General features: G+C 43.2%; 1 protein-coding gene across 3 annotated transcripts in view; it reads left to right on the forward strand.

The window, feature by feature from the left end:
• CPNE4 (copine 4) overlaps window positions 1-17,303 on the forward strand; it is a 988,906-nt gene that overhangs the window by 845,816 nt on the left and 125,787 nt on the right. For all 3 annotated transcript variants that reach the window (XM_029589334.1, XM_029589333.1, XM_029589332.1), the window contains exons 10-11: window positions 3,883-3,969; window positions 5,604-5,663. In XM_029589334.1, coding sequence (XP_029445194.1) covers window positions 3,883-3,969; window positions 5,604-5,663 — 147 coding nt within the window. The remainder of the gene's footprint in view (window positions 1-3,882; window positions 3,970-5,603; window positions 5,664-17,303) is intronic.

Raw genomic sequence — 17,303 nt, forward strand, 5'->3', positions numbered from 1 at the left:
GCGGGATGATTATATGGATGACACAGGGGGATGCTCTCTCATGGTACCTTGCACCTGACGTCCCCTCCTCCTCTCTCTATTGTTCCCTCCTTTCAATCTGTGCAGGCTTAGTTGATGTGGGGAAAACTTCTGCCATAATTTGTAACACAATGTGGTATTCCTGGCCAAGGCCATATGAGGATGGAGGAGGGTGTCACCCTCACTTCTCAATTCCTGTCACACCCACCCATTTTGTAGTAGAATTTACATGCAATAACTATATGTATAACAATTGCTTTGAGCCATGTGTTTCAGTTATATGTGTTGCGGGGGGGGGGAGGGGTATGATAATTAAACCAAGGGTAGTAATATGTGGCAGAGCTCATGGACACAGTTGTCCCCATAGCCACATCCTCCTTGCTTCAAATGGGATTGCCTGGAAAGTGGATGGAGTACAGTAGTACACTGTCGTTTGATGCCTGGCTAGCAGCAGGTGCAATGAAGTATGACCTCAGAAGACCATGGGGGTACTTGCTGGGCTCAGCAGCAGGCTTCATATAGGGGTTCTGGCAATGGAGAAGGAGACGGTGGTCCAACTGGTATTACTGTGAGGGACGTGAAGGACACGGAAAGCCCAGTGTGCACATGGCAGGCGTTAACTAATCTGTGAAAAGAGGTGAGGTCAATGAAATATCAAAGGGAGTTGAGGGTTACATATCTCAGTTGTAGGTTTAAAATGTGTTGTAAATAAAGCTGTGACCTAGTTTATATTTCTATATAAAGTGTTTCTCGATATGTATTTTGCAGTGGCATTTTTGAACCGATACGTGTTTGTATGGTTGAGGCGGAGGGGCACCAGGAATGGTCACAATTTCTTGTGTGTTTTACACTAAACCTGGGGTATCTGTCCAGTTCTCAGGAGCCACAAACAAGCCAGGTTTACAGGATATCCGCAATGAATATGCATGAGAGATTTGCATGCACTGCCTCCACTATATACAAATCTCTCTCATGCATATTCATTGTGGATATCCTGAAAACCTGGCCTGTTTGTGGCTCTTGAGGACGGGAGTTGGCCACCCCTGCACTAAACTAAGATCCTTTTTCAGGATAGTGCATCTTAAATCATTTTGCAGTCACATACTTACTATATTTGAATAATAAAGGTGAGACATTCCTTTCATCTAATAGGTTTATTCCTCCTTGATGGCATGCAGTTAAGTACCCTCGAGTCACTGACATCTAATAAAACTTTATGAATGCAAGAGAGTGTCACTAAAGTATGAGTCATTGAAGGGGGATATACCCAGCAGCCTCCTTTTGAATCTTACTTGGGATGCTCTATAAATTATCTTCTGTTAGATATAATATGAAAAAGTTTTATGCGCTTTTGAAGTAGAAGTCACAGAACTGCCACATAGGCAATCCAAAGGTCTCAGTTGTACCAATTACTTTTATTTTTTAAAGGAAGCTTAAAAGATGCTGACACAAATTCTGCTGAAGGCCATATCAATGAAATAGTAGGACAGAAGCTTTTCTGGCCTTGGATTACATTATTCTCAGTCTCTAGATGACCTTATTCTTCTCTTTTCATCTTATAGACTGTTTTTATCAACTCACAGTGGGCCAGATATACAAAAATGTTTCCCTATTTAGGAGGCTATTTTTAGTAACAGGGCAGACCCCATCTTACCCAAGAAAAATTCAGAATATAAGCAACTAAATTTAGGATCATTTTCAGCGGCTGACTAGGTTGCAGCTGAAAACTAGCCCAGACCTAGCCAGATATAGCATATCCAGCTAATTTTGCTCCATTCATCACCCCCATTCACTCATCGAACCCTGATCTGTCAAGGCAAATTCATCTGTAGCAAATCCCTCCCTCACTCCCACTCCTGGAACCCCCAATCTGTCAAAGTAAAAACTCTAAAAGCAATCCCTCCCTACCATCCCCGAACCCCACTCTGTTAAGGAAACAGCCCATCCCACTGCCTCCATACCCAGTGATATGTAATCAACCTGATCCCCCTCCTCCCTGCTCAGCCACCAGCCCGCTTCTCTTTCCACCTACCCACTGGAGGCAGAAGGAGGTATCTTTACCTGCCCCCCTGTTCCAGCCCCAATTCTGAATGTGTGCTTCCTACCGGTGACATTCAGAATAAGGATACCTCTTACTGTCTTGGGGGCACTGTTCCCTCTAAGTTGTAAACATGAGCATGCGCAGATAGGTCGTGAACCCTGCACACACAGAAAAAACATGGTGCACACAAGAAATCCTGATGATATTTGCATTACACTGGCTTGTAGCGCACAAATTTGAGCTCAGCTTATAAAAAGTTGCACAAAAGAAAATGTTAGCACACGTAGCCTTTCAGAAATCAGAAAGAACATTGCTTGGGGTGGGGTGGGGGGGGGGGATTGTATGGGGAACTGAGTGTCAGTGGATGGGAGGAAGGGAGATATTGTCATAGGATCCTAGGGGAACATTTGAATAGCCCATGTTGTTTGCAGTGTACCTGGGCACTTTTAACACTGCAGCTAAATTTTAAAGGGAAACAAGAGAAAGCACGCAAGTTGTTTCCCTTTGAAAATGCGCAGCATGCGTGGTAAAAATAGCCATGAACTGTAGGGATGTGCAGAGGGATGCCATACGTTGCATTCGGGATTCGGATTCATCGGGGGGCAGATACATTGCATTCGGCTATATGGCGCCCCAATACGTTAATATGTCGATTTCTATTCGTTTCCCCGCTAAAATTAAATTAACTTCAACCCCCCCACCCTCCTGACACCCCCCCCCCCCAAGACTTACCAAAACTCCCTGGTGGTCCAGCAGGGGGTCCGGGAGCCATCCCCTGCACTCACACCCTCGGCTGCCGGTTTCAAAATGGCGCTGATAGCCTTTGACCTACTATGTCACAGGGGCTACCGGTGCCATTGGTCAGCCATCTTGTGCTCCTACCATGTCACAGGGGCTAACCAATGGCACCGGTAGCCCCTGTGACATAGTAAGGGCAAAGGCTATCGGCGCCATTTTGAATAATGGCAGGCGACGGCCTGAGTGCAGGAGGTCGCTCCCGGACCTCCGCTGGACTTTTGGCAAATCTTGTGGGGGTCAGGAGGGTCCCCCAAGACTTGCCAAAAGTCCCTGGTGGTCCAGCAGGGGTCCGGGAGCGATCTCCTGCACTCGGGCCGTCAGCTGCCAGTAATCAAAACGGCGCTGATAGTCTTTGCCCTTACTATGTCACAGGGGCTACCGGTGCCATTGGTCAGCCCCTGTCACATGGTAGGAGCACAAGATAGTGCCAGCCATCCATGTGACAGGGGCTGACCAATGGCACCGGTAGCCCCTGTGACATGGTAGATCAAAGGCTATTGGCACCATTTTGAAACCGGCAGCCCAGGATGTGAGTGTAGGAGATGGCTCCTAGACCCCCCGCTGGACCACCAGGGACATTTGGTAAGTCTTGGGGGGGGGGTCAGGAGGATGGGGGGTTTGTTTAAATTGGCTTCTTTAGGCAGCCGAATAATTCGGCAAAGATTCGTGTATTCGTGGGGAATCGTGATACGTTTCGCTTCTCCACGAATATGGCCACATCCGTTGCAGATTGCCAATACGTAGGGACCGAATGCACACCCCTAATGAACTGTGCACCTGCTGTTTGTGTAGGCAGCCAAAGGGAAACAAAATAGTGCATGCACATTTGAAAATGGAATGTACGTGCAATGTTTTATTCTTGCAACTTAAACACATCCCGGGAATGTTCGTCCTGTTTAGTTGGGCAGAAAAGGGACATTTTCAGTCAGGCCGATTTTACCTGGATAAAATGCTTTGTAAAATTAAATTAACAATGCTGTTTTCCTGCATTAATAGGCTTTGCTGTTCTGGCTTGTGTTTTGCAGATTCAGTGGGAGTGTATAAACCCTAAATATAAAGCAAAGAAAAAGACTTACAAGAACTCAGGCATTGTAATTCTCAACCATTGCAAGGTATTGCTTATTGGTGTTGTTTAATTCTTTCTCCAATTTTTAAACTCATTTCCTCAACAGGTTCAGGAAGGAAATGCTCCAGGAAAAGAAAAGCCCAAACATGATGTTAGCAGTGTTTACATATGTAGAAAAGATGTGTTTTGGCAGAGAGGGTCATGTGAGATAGTTCATGGAACCAAAGGCCTGTTTTTCTTCACTGGTTTTAGACAAGAAGAGGCAGGCTAAATCTACCTGGTAGGGTGAGGCTTGACTCTATGCAGCAAAAATGGAAAACCCTGGCACAGTTTTCATCTCATGCTATTGCTAAAAAGGAAACAAAAAATCTCAGCAGTCAGTGTGATATAAAGCTAGTTCACATTCCAACAGGCTTGACCTTTATTCCAATAAAATCTATCAAATCAAGTCAGCTATGATGAAGGAGATCAAATGATGGGCACAAAAAATTCAAGATCCCCAACCTATCTAAAATATTCACAAACACACGCATATACAATGCATACACATTTTCTGAATGCTGCATTACAGCACTTTCTAACCCCTTGAATTAACCTCTGTCAGATTCAGATTAGGAAATGCATAACAAGGTAGAGAAGTTCCATGCTGGGTCAGACCACAGTTCATCGGGTCCAGCATCCTTTCTCAAACAGTGGCCAAGCCGGATCACAAGAACCTGGCAGATGCCCAATAGTTGATCTATTTCTTGTATCTCACTCCTGGGGATAAGCAATAGCTTTCCCGGGTCTACTTGGCTAATAAGTTTATGGACTTTTGCTTTAGATATTTGTCCAATCCTATTTTGAACCCCAGCAACAAATTCCATAACTTGATTGTGCGCTGAGTGAAAAAATACTTCCTATGATTTCTTTTAAACCTGCTAGTTGCCAGTTTCATGGACTGTCCCCTAGTCCTAGTGTTGTTAGAAAGGGTAAATAACCATTCCTTATTTATCCATTCCACCCCACTCATGATTCAACCAAAAATTTAGGCACCTAAGTTTGACTGAAATTAAGTGCCTAAATTTAGGGCGCTGCTTTTTTTAATATTGGCTTCTAAGTTTTCAGTTGAAAATATACCTAAATTTAGGTTCCTAAAACTTAAGACAGTAACTTTCAAACCAGCATGTAGGCACACATTTGTGTGCATGTATTGTCTGTTTTATAACAGAGGCACATATGTATGCATGTTATAAAATAGTTTGGTTGCGCACACATGTGTATCAAATTTTAAGTGGGTGCGTGCATGTGTGTGCAAATCCTGCTTCTACTGTGTAAGTCAGGGGATTTTAAAAGTGGCACGCACAGATGCCATTTCCAGTTTAACCCCAGTTCACCCAAAGGGGCAGGTCCTCCAATCCCCCCCTAGTTTAATAGCCTTCACTCCTCCCAGTTAGCTCCAACCCTTAAAACCCAGCAGATCTGCCTATTTTTCTTAACTTACACCTCCTCCACAGTAGAAGTAAATTTGCATGGCACGGGATCTGGGCGCATCTCTGGGTCACACCCCAAAATAAATGTCCATGCTAGTGCTTCCCTTTCCTCTTTTTCTCTCTCAGTCTTAGATGACTAGGTGTGGTATTAATGAATACACAAAATGTATATTAATCAGCACTTCTTTGATTTTGTTTTCGCTTGAAGATCCACAAGATGCATTCTTTCCTAGACTACATCATGGGTGGATGCCAAATACAGTTTACAGTAAGTAACCCTCCCAAATAATTCACTGTATGAGGAGGCAGGGGGGAAGGAGGAGAAAGCCCTTCAAGACACTGAGGGACAGTTATACTTACGGGTTTCCTCTGTTTTATGTCCTCAGGAAAAATGCTTAGTATATCTAGCCCGAAATTAGGTGCCAGTCAGAAAATATATTCCTTTACCTTGAATAAAATGTCTTCTGTCCTGGGCTGTAAACAGGACCTTGAACATTTCTGATGTAGTAAAATCGGCATCTCAGATCAGAACTGAGGTATTGGGGGGGGAGGGTTATCAAATTGTTACTACTTCGCACTTTAAGGTAGGAGAGCACCTTGGATGTAAATTTCCAGCCCCTGTTCCACTGACTGTGTGTGTGACCTTGGCTAAGCCACTTTCTGCAGTTGGGCCTGGTTTTGCCTAATTGTAACCAGGTAGTAATAATTATAATGTCATTCCTTCCCTCTCTCCTGTGTAGAAGCTCTTTTTTTTTTTTGTTGTCTAAATGCTTGACAAGGCAACTGATCATAGAAATGTACACATCTGAGCCTGGCAAGTAGATTCGTTATCTCTTGGTAATCCCTTCAATCCTGTAGCCTCAGAAGCAGCTTGTGAACCGAGACATGGTTTGAATGCTGTTAGTAAGAGCTCCAAACCCACCAGTGATAAGCAATGCTGAAATAGTGAATAAAATACCTCCTAAATGTTTAAAAGCCTGTAGAAGGCTTAGGGTGTCCTATTTTTCTAACAGTATTGTTATATACACATAAAGGGGGGGGAACCCCTCACCGGAGACCGTGCTCAAAACAAGAATGAAGATACTGTCAGGGCCATTATAACGGACCAAACCTCTAGAGAGGTAGCTGTGTTAGTCTGTAGTTGCAAAATTACCCAGAGGCTCGTGGCACCTTGTACAGTATTTCCCTTGCAGTTCATTTACCACCAGATTGGTGCTGCTATTGTTAATGCTTTCCTGTAGACAATAGCTGGAAGTTGTCCAGTTGCTTGAAGTGAATAAGTAAGGTGTGCAAAAACAGATGTAATGAATCTTGAAACGCACTTTGCATTGCCTCCTGGCATGGTCCAGTAATCAGGCGCAACATCGGCACATCGATGGTAATCTGAATCTCTTTGTGTGAGCTGAGACTGTTGTGCTTCAGTGTGTTAGCGCAGCCTATGGACCCCTGCACCGTGCAGCTGCGGCAAACACAGGGCATTTGATAAGGGAGGGAACCAGGTTTGATAAACGAGGGTTTGGAAACAAACTGCTCTGTTATCCCTGCTCATTTGAAGCTCTAATGAGAGCCCTGGTGAGAGCATGCTGTGCCCTATGAATCCTTTTTTTTTTTTTTTCACTTCCATAGTTTGCACACCCATCTCTTAGGTGCTGTGCAGTGATCTTCTTTGGGAAACTAAAATAAGCATCTTTTCTGTTTCATGGCTAGCTCTCATATAGTCTTGTGGAAAAGATAACTATAATCAGTAGCAACTGCCTAGGCCCCCTTCTCATGCCCTTTTCCATTGCAAGGGGCCAAGATGCATATCATACATTAGGTATGAGAGAAATGCCCTTTGGTACCAATAGCATAATATACCCAAATCAATAGAGGTATTGACAGACAGCAGCATTTCTCTCATCCGCTCTCTTTAAAGATGTTTAAAGTATAGACAACAGGATACTACGCACACATGTAAATTACTGTGATTTATTTATTTATTTTTTGAGTTTTATATACCGTTATTTGATGAAGCCATCACAACGGTTTACAAGATTCAAAAGGTATTTTCTTAACAAATTTGAATTAAGGGTATAACAGGATACATATTATAAACGTAAAGTTATTCTTTTTTATAGTCCAGAATAAAATCATTTTTTAATGAGAAGGGTTTGCTTGGTGCTGGTTGATGATTTGTTTTTGCATGGTTTCGGTTGGTAATTCTGTTGGGTGTTTGGATATTGTGATGCTTGATTGTCAATGTAGACTTTGTAAAACAGCCACGTTTTTAGATCCTTTTTGAATGTTTTGAGGTTAGGTTGGGTTCTTAAATCTTTTGGGAGGGAGTTCCATATTTTAGGGCAGGCGATGGAAAATGCTCTTTCTCTGGTTGCTGTCAAGTGAGCATCTCTGATGGAGTGGGGAGGGGGGGACTGTTAAGCGGCCTGTGTTGTTTGAATGTAAGTTTCTTTGGGGATTCAGGGGGGTTATGTTTAAACCAATTTGACCTTGATGTTCATTGTTTAGTAATTTGTGTATGATGGTCATGGATTTGTGTTCAATTTGGGATTTAATTGGAAGCCAGTGTAGTGAAATCAGTATTGGCATTATGTGGTCATTCCTCTTTGTTCCAGTCAGAATTCTGGCTGCTGAGTTTTGCAGAATCTGGAGAGGCTTGAGGTTGGAAGATGGTATTCCAATCAGTAGGGAGTTGCAGTAGTCGATGGTTGAGAATATGAGTAGCTGTAGTACAGTTCTGAAGTCATAAGGGTTAAGAAATGGTTTCAGATGTCTTAAGGTTAGTAGTTTATGATATCCTTCTTTGATTTTGTTTGATATATGGTTCTTGAATGAAAGTTCTTTGTCAATAATTATTCCTAGGTTTCTGGTGTGGGTGACAGAGAGTATTGGGTTCATTTGATTGCCGAGTATGAGTTGGAGTGGTAGTGTTGGATTCGATTTTTTGTCCATGAGGATTATTTCAGTTTTGTCGATGTTGATTATGAGTTTCAGGGATGTTAGAAGATGTTTAATTGAGACAAGTAGAGCAGATGTTTCTTTGTACGTTTCTTCAATTGAGTTTTGGATGGGAATTAGAAATTGAATGTCGCCAGCGTAGAGGAAGTGGGTGATTCCACTATCTTTTAGTAGTTGGCATATAGGAAGAAGGTATATGTTAAATAGAGTGTTGAGGCTAATCTTTTTGGATGGGTTGTTGTTAATTGTTGTTAATTGATACTTGGTAGGTTCTGTCGATGGTGTCAGTTAAACCAATCTCAGTCAGCCGTTCTAGGAGTATCTTGTGGTTTACTGTGTCAAAGGCAGCTGAGAGGTCAAGGAGTATGAGTAGGTATTTTTTGCCTTTGTCAAATCCTCTTAGATTCCCAGCAGGGCCAGGATTCAGATTTTGGCGCACATGGGCAGAGTGCTACAGTGGTGTCCCTTTGAAGCTGAGCCAGCACACTGCTCTAAAGCAAGCTGGCCTGGATATTTGGTGTCATAGGTGCTTGCCTGTGATGCCTGTGCCTAAATCCACGCCTGATTCTCAGACAACCCTCTGTGTGGAGATGTCAGGAGGAAAAGACCGAGTGCTGAGTATGACTGCTTCGTTATCAAGTCAGGTGCTTCCCAGGTTCCAGCGTCCCAGGAAGGAGTGGGAGAAAAATGAGCCTGAAAGGCATAATAAATGTCATCAAATTATCTCCATTTTAAAAGTATGATACAGCTCTGTTGCTTTCAAGGGAAAGGGCAGGATGCACTCGGTTTAGATCTATGATCGGTTAGCCTTTTTTTTTTTTTTTTTTTTTTTTTAAATAAAAAGAAATCTTTCCAGATAAATTTCTCTAATGGGGAATAAATACATCTTGGAAGATAAAAAGAAAGGAGTTTTAACTTTCCTGTACAATATCAGGAGTAGCACAAAAGAAGAAAGCAGAACATCCTTCCTCTCACCCGGCCTCTTCAGGAAATCTTTTGGTTTTCTTTTGAAGCTGAAGATTAAAGGAATCTTTCCTACCAGGGCCAGTGGGGTTTGGGCTGGAAGTGGAGCTGGCAGGGTGCAGGACACAGCTGTGCTTTCTGTGGGTAATGCTGATTGACAGGGGAGCGCGACGGAAGGCGCGAGCTCGGAGGAGGCTTTCTTTCCAGCCTCTGACCAACAGGACATTATCAGGCTCCCTGTGCGCCCATTCGGGGAAAGGAGGAAGAGAAGGAGAGAGAGAGAGAGAAAAAAAAGAGGTCAATAGTTTTGGTTTAGTTTGGGGGGGGGAGAGGGATGGTTTTATAATTTATATTTATTTATTTATTTAAAGGCTTTTATATACCGGAGTTCATGCACTTGTGCATACCACTTCGGTTTACACAGAACAAGGAACAGAAAATTACATCAAACAGATTGAACAATTAAACAAATATACAATTACATCCAACAATTGGGTATAAATAACATGGCTAACTTAGTAGGAACTTAGAGTTTGAGGTAAAGGAGAGAAATAGTACCAAGTGGTAACAGAACAATGTTAATAGCTAAATAATAAATATAAATAGTAAATACAAATTCTTATAATAAATACAGGTGTTTACAGATTACAGTCTTCATGAAAAGTTTACGTCTACAGAATAGGGTTAAGTAAATAAGAACTGGCGGTTATTTCTATAGGAGTTCATAGCCGAATTCATAGCCGAAAAGATGAAAAGACATAAAGAGAATCAAAAACAGAACAAGAGACGGACACAAAGCAAGTTTTCCAGTGTTTAGAATGCAGCAGTAGGGTATCTTAGAAATTACATATCTCAAGCCTTGCAGCAAAATCTCATCCTTTTATAAGCCGTCTTGATTGTAAAGCAGAGCGCTTGTAGACTGTAGTTGCGAGGTCGGCGCTGCTTAGCATAGGGAAGGTTTTCAATAGACCTCTGACAGCGTGTTTTGGTGTATACTCGCTGCCATAGAATTTCTGCCTGGCATACCTGACCTCCTGTTCCCTCCTGTTCCCTCCAATATCCCGCTATCACCTTCAGAAAGAGCACACTGTGTGACGCTGGCATTCAGCCCCTTTCAGAAGGGCGCTGTTGTTCAACCCACTGTACTGAACTTCACCCGAGAGTCATAATCAAGCTTCCCCATGTCTGAGATAAGAGTGAAGAAAAGCTTCCAGCTAACTGTAACCTACATTTTCTTTAGAATGTGTCTCACTATGTGGTATGTACAGTCGTGCAATTCAGAATACACAGAGTTAGTAAGTAGCATTTCCCAAATGTTGTTTCATGTCTGAAGCACAGAAACATAGTGATTTATTTGTATGAGTATATTATAGGCAAAAATAAACAGGTGCTTGTTGTAAGTTAGACAAATGTATTCTGTATGAACTTAAGAGAGACAGATTTTCAAAAGATTTATGTAGCTAAAATCTACTTTTAGACACATAAATTTGCCCAGATAAAAATGATCTCTTTCTCCCCCCCCCACCAACTAAAATCTGTGCACACAAAATTGCTGTGCGCACAGACAGATTTAGGGAATCGCAGCAGGTGTCAGGCCAAAGGCATGCCGGGCTGTGGTATTAAACAGATAACATGATATTTAGCGCTAGCTCACTAAGGCCTGGATTCATCATTCTTTGCAGAATGATGAATCCTGCGAAAACGGGAGTGGGGGGAAAAGGGGGAGGCGGGCCTGTGAAAGCCCGCAGCCTTCGCACCACGGCGGTGTGCCAGCTGCCGGCTTTCGCACCGAATAGCGCCAGCGTGAAAGGTGGGCTCCTCCTTTCCCCTCTTCTCTTTCTACTTACTCCCCCCCCCACCGAAGCCCACCCCCCCACTTCCTATCCCCTTCCTTTAATCCTCACCCACTCCGATCCCTTTTAACCTTTCATTTTCGAATATAATATGTATCCTGATGTTTCCTCAATTTGCATATGTTAAGATACTAACTACCATTTGAATCTTGTAAACCATTGTGATGGCTTCACCGAACGACGGTATATAAAACTCAACAAATAAATAAATAAATAAATAGATGCACACGTGCACACAAATGCTGCTTTTACCACATAAATCAGGGGATTTTAATAGGGGCGCACGACAACGCTATTCCCATTTTTACCAGATTGTCCCCAGTTCGCTCAGTTAAGAGAGAGGTCTTCCAAACCTCCTCTAGTTTAATAGCTTTCACTCCCCCCCCCCCCCCCCCCCCCCAGTTATCCCCGACCCTTAAAATCCTGCTGATCTGCCTATTTTTTCTTTATTTTTTAGCTTACATGTCATCCATAACAGAAGTAAAGTTACATGGCAGGGGTCCTCGGTGTGTGCCGGATCACGTACATATTTACGCACACATCTCAGGTTCACATCCCAAAATGCCCATGCCCTGCCCCTTTTTACAATTTCTGAGTTGTGCCCGCTGCCGAATCTCGGCAGCTTTTAAAATCCACTCAGCGGGCGCGAGCCCAACATATTCAGGCATCCCCTAATTAATGCTTTTAAAATTCAGCTTCAAGTGTGTGTCTTTTAAAATAGCAACTTGCATGCGTTATTGTTGGCCCCGCCCTGGAACGCCTCTAGACAACCCCCTTCCTTACATGCATTTGTCATTTTGTACACACCTAACTGTTTGAAAATTACCTGCTTAGATTCTAGGACAGCAGATTTTGATATCATCAGCCATTCTTCAAGTTGCTATGCTTCAGTTGTTCAATACACCTCATAATATGCCAGTGAACGATTTAAGATGCGTACTGTATATTACTCCTGCACAATTATTCCTATGTACTAAAAGTGCACTAAGAAATGTGGGTGAAACAGTGCACATTTTTAGTACATGTGTGAAAAAGACATTTTATTATCAATATAGTAAAGTAATAATATTCATAGCGCACATGTGGCATGAAAAAGTCCTGAAGACATCCCCTCACCAGGGCTTAATTTGTAGACAAGAAGGAAGTGGAACTGTGAAGTAGGGAAGGGTGGGGGTGAAGGAGCAGGGTCAGGTGAGACTTGTGCAAGGTGCTGGGGCTCGGTATGAACTCTCTCTCTCCCCCAAATATGTGCTCTCTCTCTCTCTCTCTCTTATATATATAAATAGAAAGAGAGAGAGAGGCATATGTATATATTTTATTTATTTGTGCTTTTCTATACCGGCATTCACGGTTGGTCGTATCATGTCGGTTTACATTGAACAAGGGGTGAGCAATAATAGTATAACGTACAGAACTATAACATGAGTATATACAGTACAAATTATAACAAGTGCAAAGAAAAAAGTAGTTACAATAAAACAGGGATGATTCGAACTGGGAGTAGAAGAAGAAGATGATAGCCGTTTAACACAAGTGGTAGAACGTTGCAGTAACAAGTGATGTCTGGATCAGTTTGATAGATAGATAGATATAGATATATAGATATACAGATATTTTTTTTTATTTATATATGCAAATACACTCCTCACACTCTTCCTTCTCTTTATCCCAGTGATCCTCTCCTTTCCAGCAGTGCCCAGCTGATCTTCACCCTCCAGTGCTCATCTCCTCCTCTCTCCTTCCCTGAAGGCTGCCTGGAAGGGAGAGCCTGGAGCAGAATTACCCTTTCCCTCTCAAGTCTGTAAAGAAGTGGTGATCCAGTTGTTTACCCACAAATTAAGCCCTGACCCTTAATCTTGCTACCCACCCTTCCCCTAGACCACTCAAATAAAAAGACCCTACCATTCCCCTTCCCCCAAGATCCCTTCTCCAAATAGCAATACTACCAATCCCCTCTGGCTCCTTCAATATAGCAAGATGTCCCTACCCCTCCCAAAAATAGCAAGACTCCTGATTCTCCTGGCCCCCCAAAACAAAAACATATTGATCCTCCTGTAGCCCCTACCCAAATAATAAGACCCCTATTCCACTTGTATCCCCCCAATAGCAAGACCTCCAAATCCTTCTCATATCCAAGGTCCCCTAAAATAGCAAGAATCCCCCCCCCCACTCCAAAAATGCCTCCCAGCACCCTTCTGAAAGGTCCCCCATGCTAAGTTGACAGGAAGACAGCACCCTACTGTTTCAGCATCTAGTGATGATTGGGTGCTGCTTAACAGCACCTCAGCCTTTGAACTGCATGCATGCCCTGTGACTTACCCACTGTAAATCTACCAGTTTCACTCACTAGATTCCCTGTGACTTATCCTACAATACGTTCCCTGTGTCCCCCGCCTCCTTTATATGTTACTAGTGGTGTCTCTTCTGACAGGGATAAACAACAAAGATAAATGTTATATTATGAAATGTTGTTTTTGTTTAATATTGTGATTCATTTCTCATTTCTACTCTTTGAGTAGAAGATTATGATAGAATAGTAAATTGTAATATAATCTGACCGAGTTTGCTCAATAGGCAAAAATACCACACAATAGCACTAACTATATCAATGAAATGTATAGGATTTGTGATGTTTATTTTAACTCTAGGCAGCATAATAAACATTTTATTGGACTGAAAGGAACTAATAAAAATTCCAGTTTAGATTCAGTGTTAGTAAAATACATACAATAAACATCCCTGTTTGCCAGCAGCAATGGATTCAGAGTTGGAGTTAAAGTAAGTCCTAATATATATCCAGAACATCATAAACCAGCGTTTTGAACACAGCTGTTGCTAAATTCAGAAGATCAACATGAAGGACAGATTTTTGGACCTGGGGCATTACATTTTCTGATGGAGCAGGTTCCAAAATCTAACTTCTCCTACTGTTAACACAACTAGAAAATGTTTGATCAGATTTACCATTCTTGGATATGAAGAAGTAGAAATCAACAAACAAGTTAAGGTTGATACCCTTTTATTGTATTAATTTAATATGCTTTTGAATTGGTTATGAAAGTTTTACCTCTTTCATGAGATCAATGCAGAATGAGCCACAGATGATGACATCTAAATATGCAAGTAAATTGTAGACTGGCTATACTGGTGCAACAAGTCAGAAGTTAAAACCAACAATAAACAGGCACAGGATAACCTGCAATAAAGAAGAACAAGGTGACACTTCTATAAGGAAACAATTTTCTAGGCCCGATCGCTTTATCTATCAATATAGTTTAATAATTTGTTATATCAACTTTCCAATAAAATTAACCTGAATAAATTACATAAAATTAATAACTATTATATAACATAAAATAAAACATCCCATAATAAAAAATCATAACTGTTATATAACATAAAATAAACATATCATAATAAAATCAACAAATTATAACTGTACATAACATAGAAAAACAAACCTTATATCAATATACTTGCACCAATATGCCACCTCCACCCCTTCTTGATTGCCCAGCATTTGCAGCAGTCATCCAGACTTGTTTCATCTCCTTCCTGGACTATTGCAATGCTCTTTATATTGGTCTACCCAAGAAACTTGATCACCACTTCCAGCTCGTCTAAATCATTGCTGCTCAAAGCATTCTAAAAGCTAGAAAATTCGATCACATCACCCCCTCCTCATAGTTCTACATTGGCTCCCAACCCACTTTCAGGCTATATTCAAAACTCTTGTCCTGACATTCAAGGCCCTCAAGGGCTGAAGAGGCACAGTTCAGAACAGACATGAGGCAAGACTTTGCCAGGTTGAAAACAGGAGCAGTTGTATTCTCTGGCACATCTGGAGTGAGGTTAGAAAAAGCTGCAGTCTCAGAGGAAACTGGAGCAAGAACTGGAACTATAGAGAGAGCTGATGCTGAATTCACTAATGAAGAAGCAGGAACTAGAACTATACTGACTGCTGACACTAGGTTCACCGGTGCATAAGAAGGCAAAGGCGCTATAGAGATGGCCAGAGCTGAATTCATGGATACAGAAACTGCAACTGGAGCTGTAGAGACAGCTCAAGATGGATTCATGGGTGCAGTAACTGGAGCTGAAGCTATAAAGACAGTCTGAACTTGAGCTAAAGCTGTAGAGGCAACTGGAGCTGTATTCATTACAGGGCAGCAAGCTGGAGTCAGGGAGTATCCCCACAGAGGCAGTGCAGGATCACAGGACTGACTAGGGCTGGTCTTCTGCCTAGCAAGCTCCTCTCCTGCAGGTTGAGCCCTTGGATTCTGGGGGCTAGTAAGACTTGCTCCGGTAGAACATCACTGTGCAGACATGGACTGGGAGCTTCTGTGCAGGCTGGAAGCTGGGGTCAGGCACTGGCTGGAAGCTGAGGGCAGGCTGGGAGCTGGATACAGAGCACAGGCTGGGGCTAAATACAGAGCACAGACTGGAGGCTGGGACTAGGGACTGGCTAAGAGCTGGACCAGGGAATGAGGGCAGGCAGAGGCTGGATACAGACAGGGCTGAACCAGGGGACAAGGGCAAGGACAGGGAAACAGACAAGGAACTGGGCTGGACAACACAAAACAGAACAAAGACAGGACTGGATAAGGTCAGGGGTTAGGCAAGGATTGAACTAGACAGAACAGGCAACAATAAACAGGAAAGCCCAACAGGGCTCCCAGCCTGCCCTCAGCTTCCAGCCAGTGCCTGACCCCAGCTTCCAGTCCATGTCTGCACCATGATGTTCTGCCGGAGCAAGTCTTACCAGCCCCCAGAATCCAAGGGCTCAACCTGCAGGAGAGGAGCTTGCTAGGCAGATAACCTAGGCTAGGATAACCTAGCAGGACCAGAGCCGTAAGATAAGGCAGAGAGGTCCAGGGGGCCACAGAGCAAGGCAAAGAAGGCAGGGAAGCCACAAAGCAAGGCAAAAGGCCAAGAGAGGCCACAAGGCAAGGCAAGAGGACAAGAGAGGCGACAGAGCAAGGCAAGAGGCAAAGAGAAGGCCACAAGGCAAATCAAGAGGCCAAGAAAGGCCGCAAGGCAAGAGGCCTGGGTAAGCCACAAGGAAAGGCAGAAGGTCCTGATAGGCCTGGGTAGGCCACAAGGCAAAACAGGATAACCATGTAAGAGTAGCCAGGTCAAAGAGCTGAGGTGACTCAACGAAGAGGCACTGAGGTATTGAGCAGGTTGAGTTAAGTAGAGTTGAGGCTGAGGCATAATAGGATCAGTGAGGCGATAACTGGCAGAGCTGGAGTAAGGCTCTCTGAGGACCCCTGATGGAAGGAAGGTTGCATAGCAGGCATAACCTTAGCATGGGGGGACTACATAAAAGGTGAAATTGTGACATTACCCCACACTTAAGACTTTCCTCCTCCTGGATCCCATTTGCCATGGGGGTTGCAGCCAGTAGGCACTAGTTTTCCTTGAATTGCAGTCAGTGGAGTCCAGATTTTCATGTAAGACAAAGGTACTTGGGACAGAAATGTTGAACTGGTGTCTTTGGAACAGTGTTCTTGGCACAGAGCCTGGGATTATGGTCTAGGACCAGCATCTTTCTGAGGCATGTTGAAAACCAGAGCTTTGTTGGCACTAAATCGTGGAGTCAGGTTCTCTGAAGTACTGAAGCACTGAATCAGGTTCTCTGGAGTGCTGAGGCAGGTTTTCTGGAGCACTGAGGCGTGAAAAAAGGGTGTGTCTGGCATTGAAGTATGAGGCCAGAGTCTCTCTGGGGCTGATGCATTAAATTTATATCTGTAGAGTGCTGAGATACTGGACCAGAATCTTTCTGGCACTGGGTGATTATGCTGGCATCTCTCCATGATTGGGTGTAGGGGGGGGGGGGGGGGGGTGGAATTCAAGTTCCCTCTTGGGCTGGACTGTTGGTTCAAGGTCTCTCGAGGGTTGAACCATTGGTTCAAGGTCTCTCTGAGGCTGGACTGTTGGCTTAGAGCCTCTCTGTGGCTAGACTACAAAGAGGAACAGAATTTTCCCTTGCTGGTAAGAAATTTAAATTAAGCAGGCAAGTTGTGCTTGAATTAGCTGTGATTATCAAGGAAGCTGTGCTAGGTATTAAAGCAGAATTTACCTTTGCAGGTGCTGATTTTAATTCACTGTGACTGGATTTACTTTTGTCTGAGTGT

This window comes from Rhinatrema bivittatum, chromosome 2 (genome assembly GCF_901001135.1).
Source record: "Rhinatrema bivittatum chromosome 2, aRhiBiv1.1, whole genome shotgun sequence".
Taxonomy (NCBI): Eukaryota; Metazoa; Chordata; class Amphibia; order Gymnophiona; family Rhinatrematidae; genus Rhinatrema; species Rhinatrema bivittatum.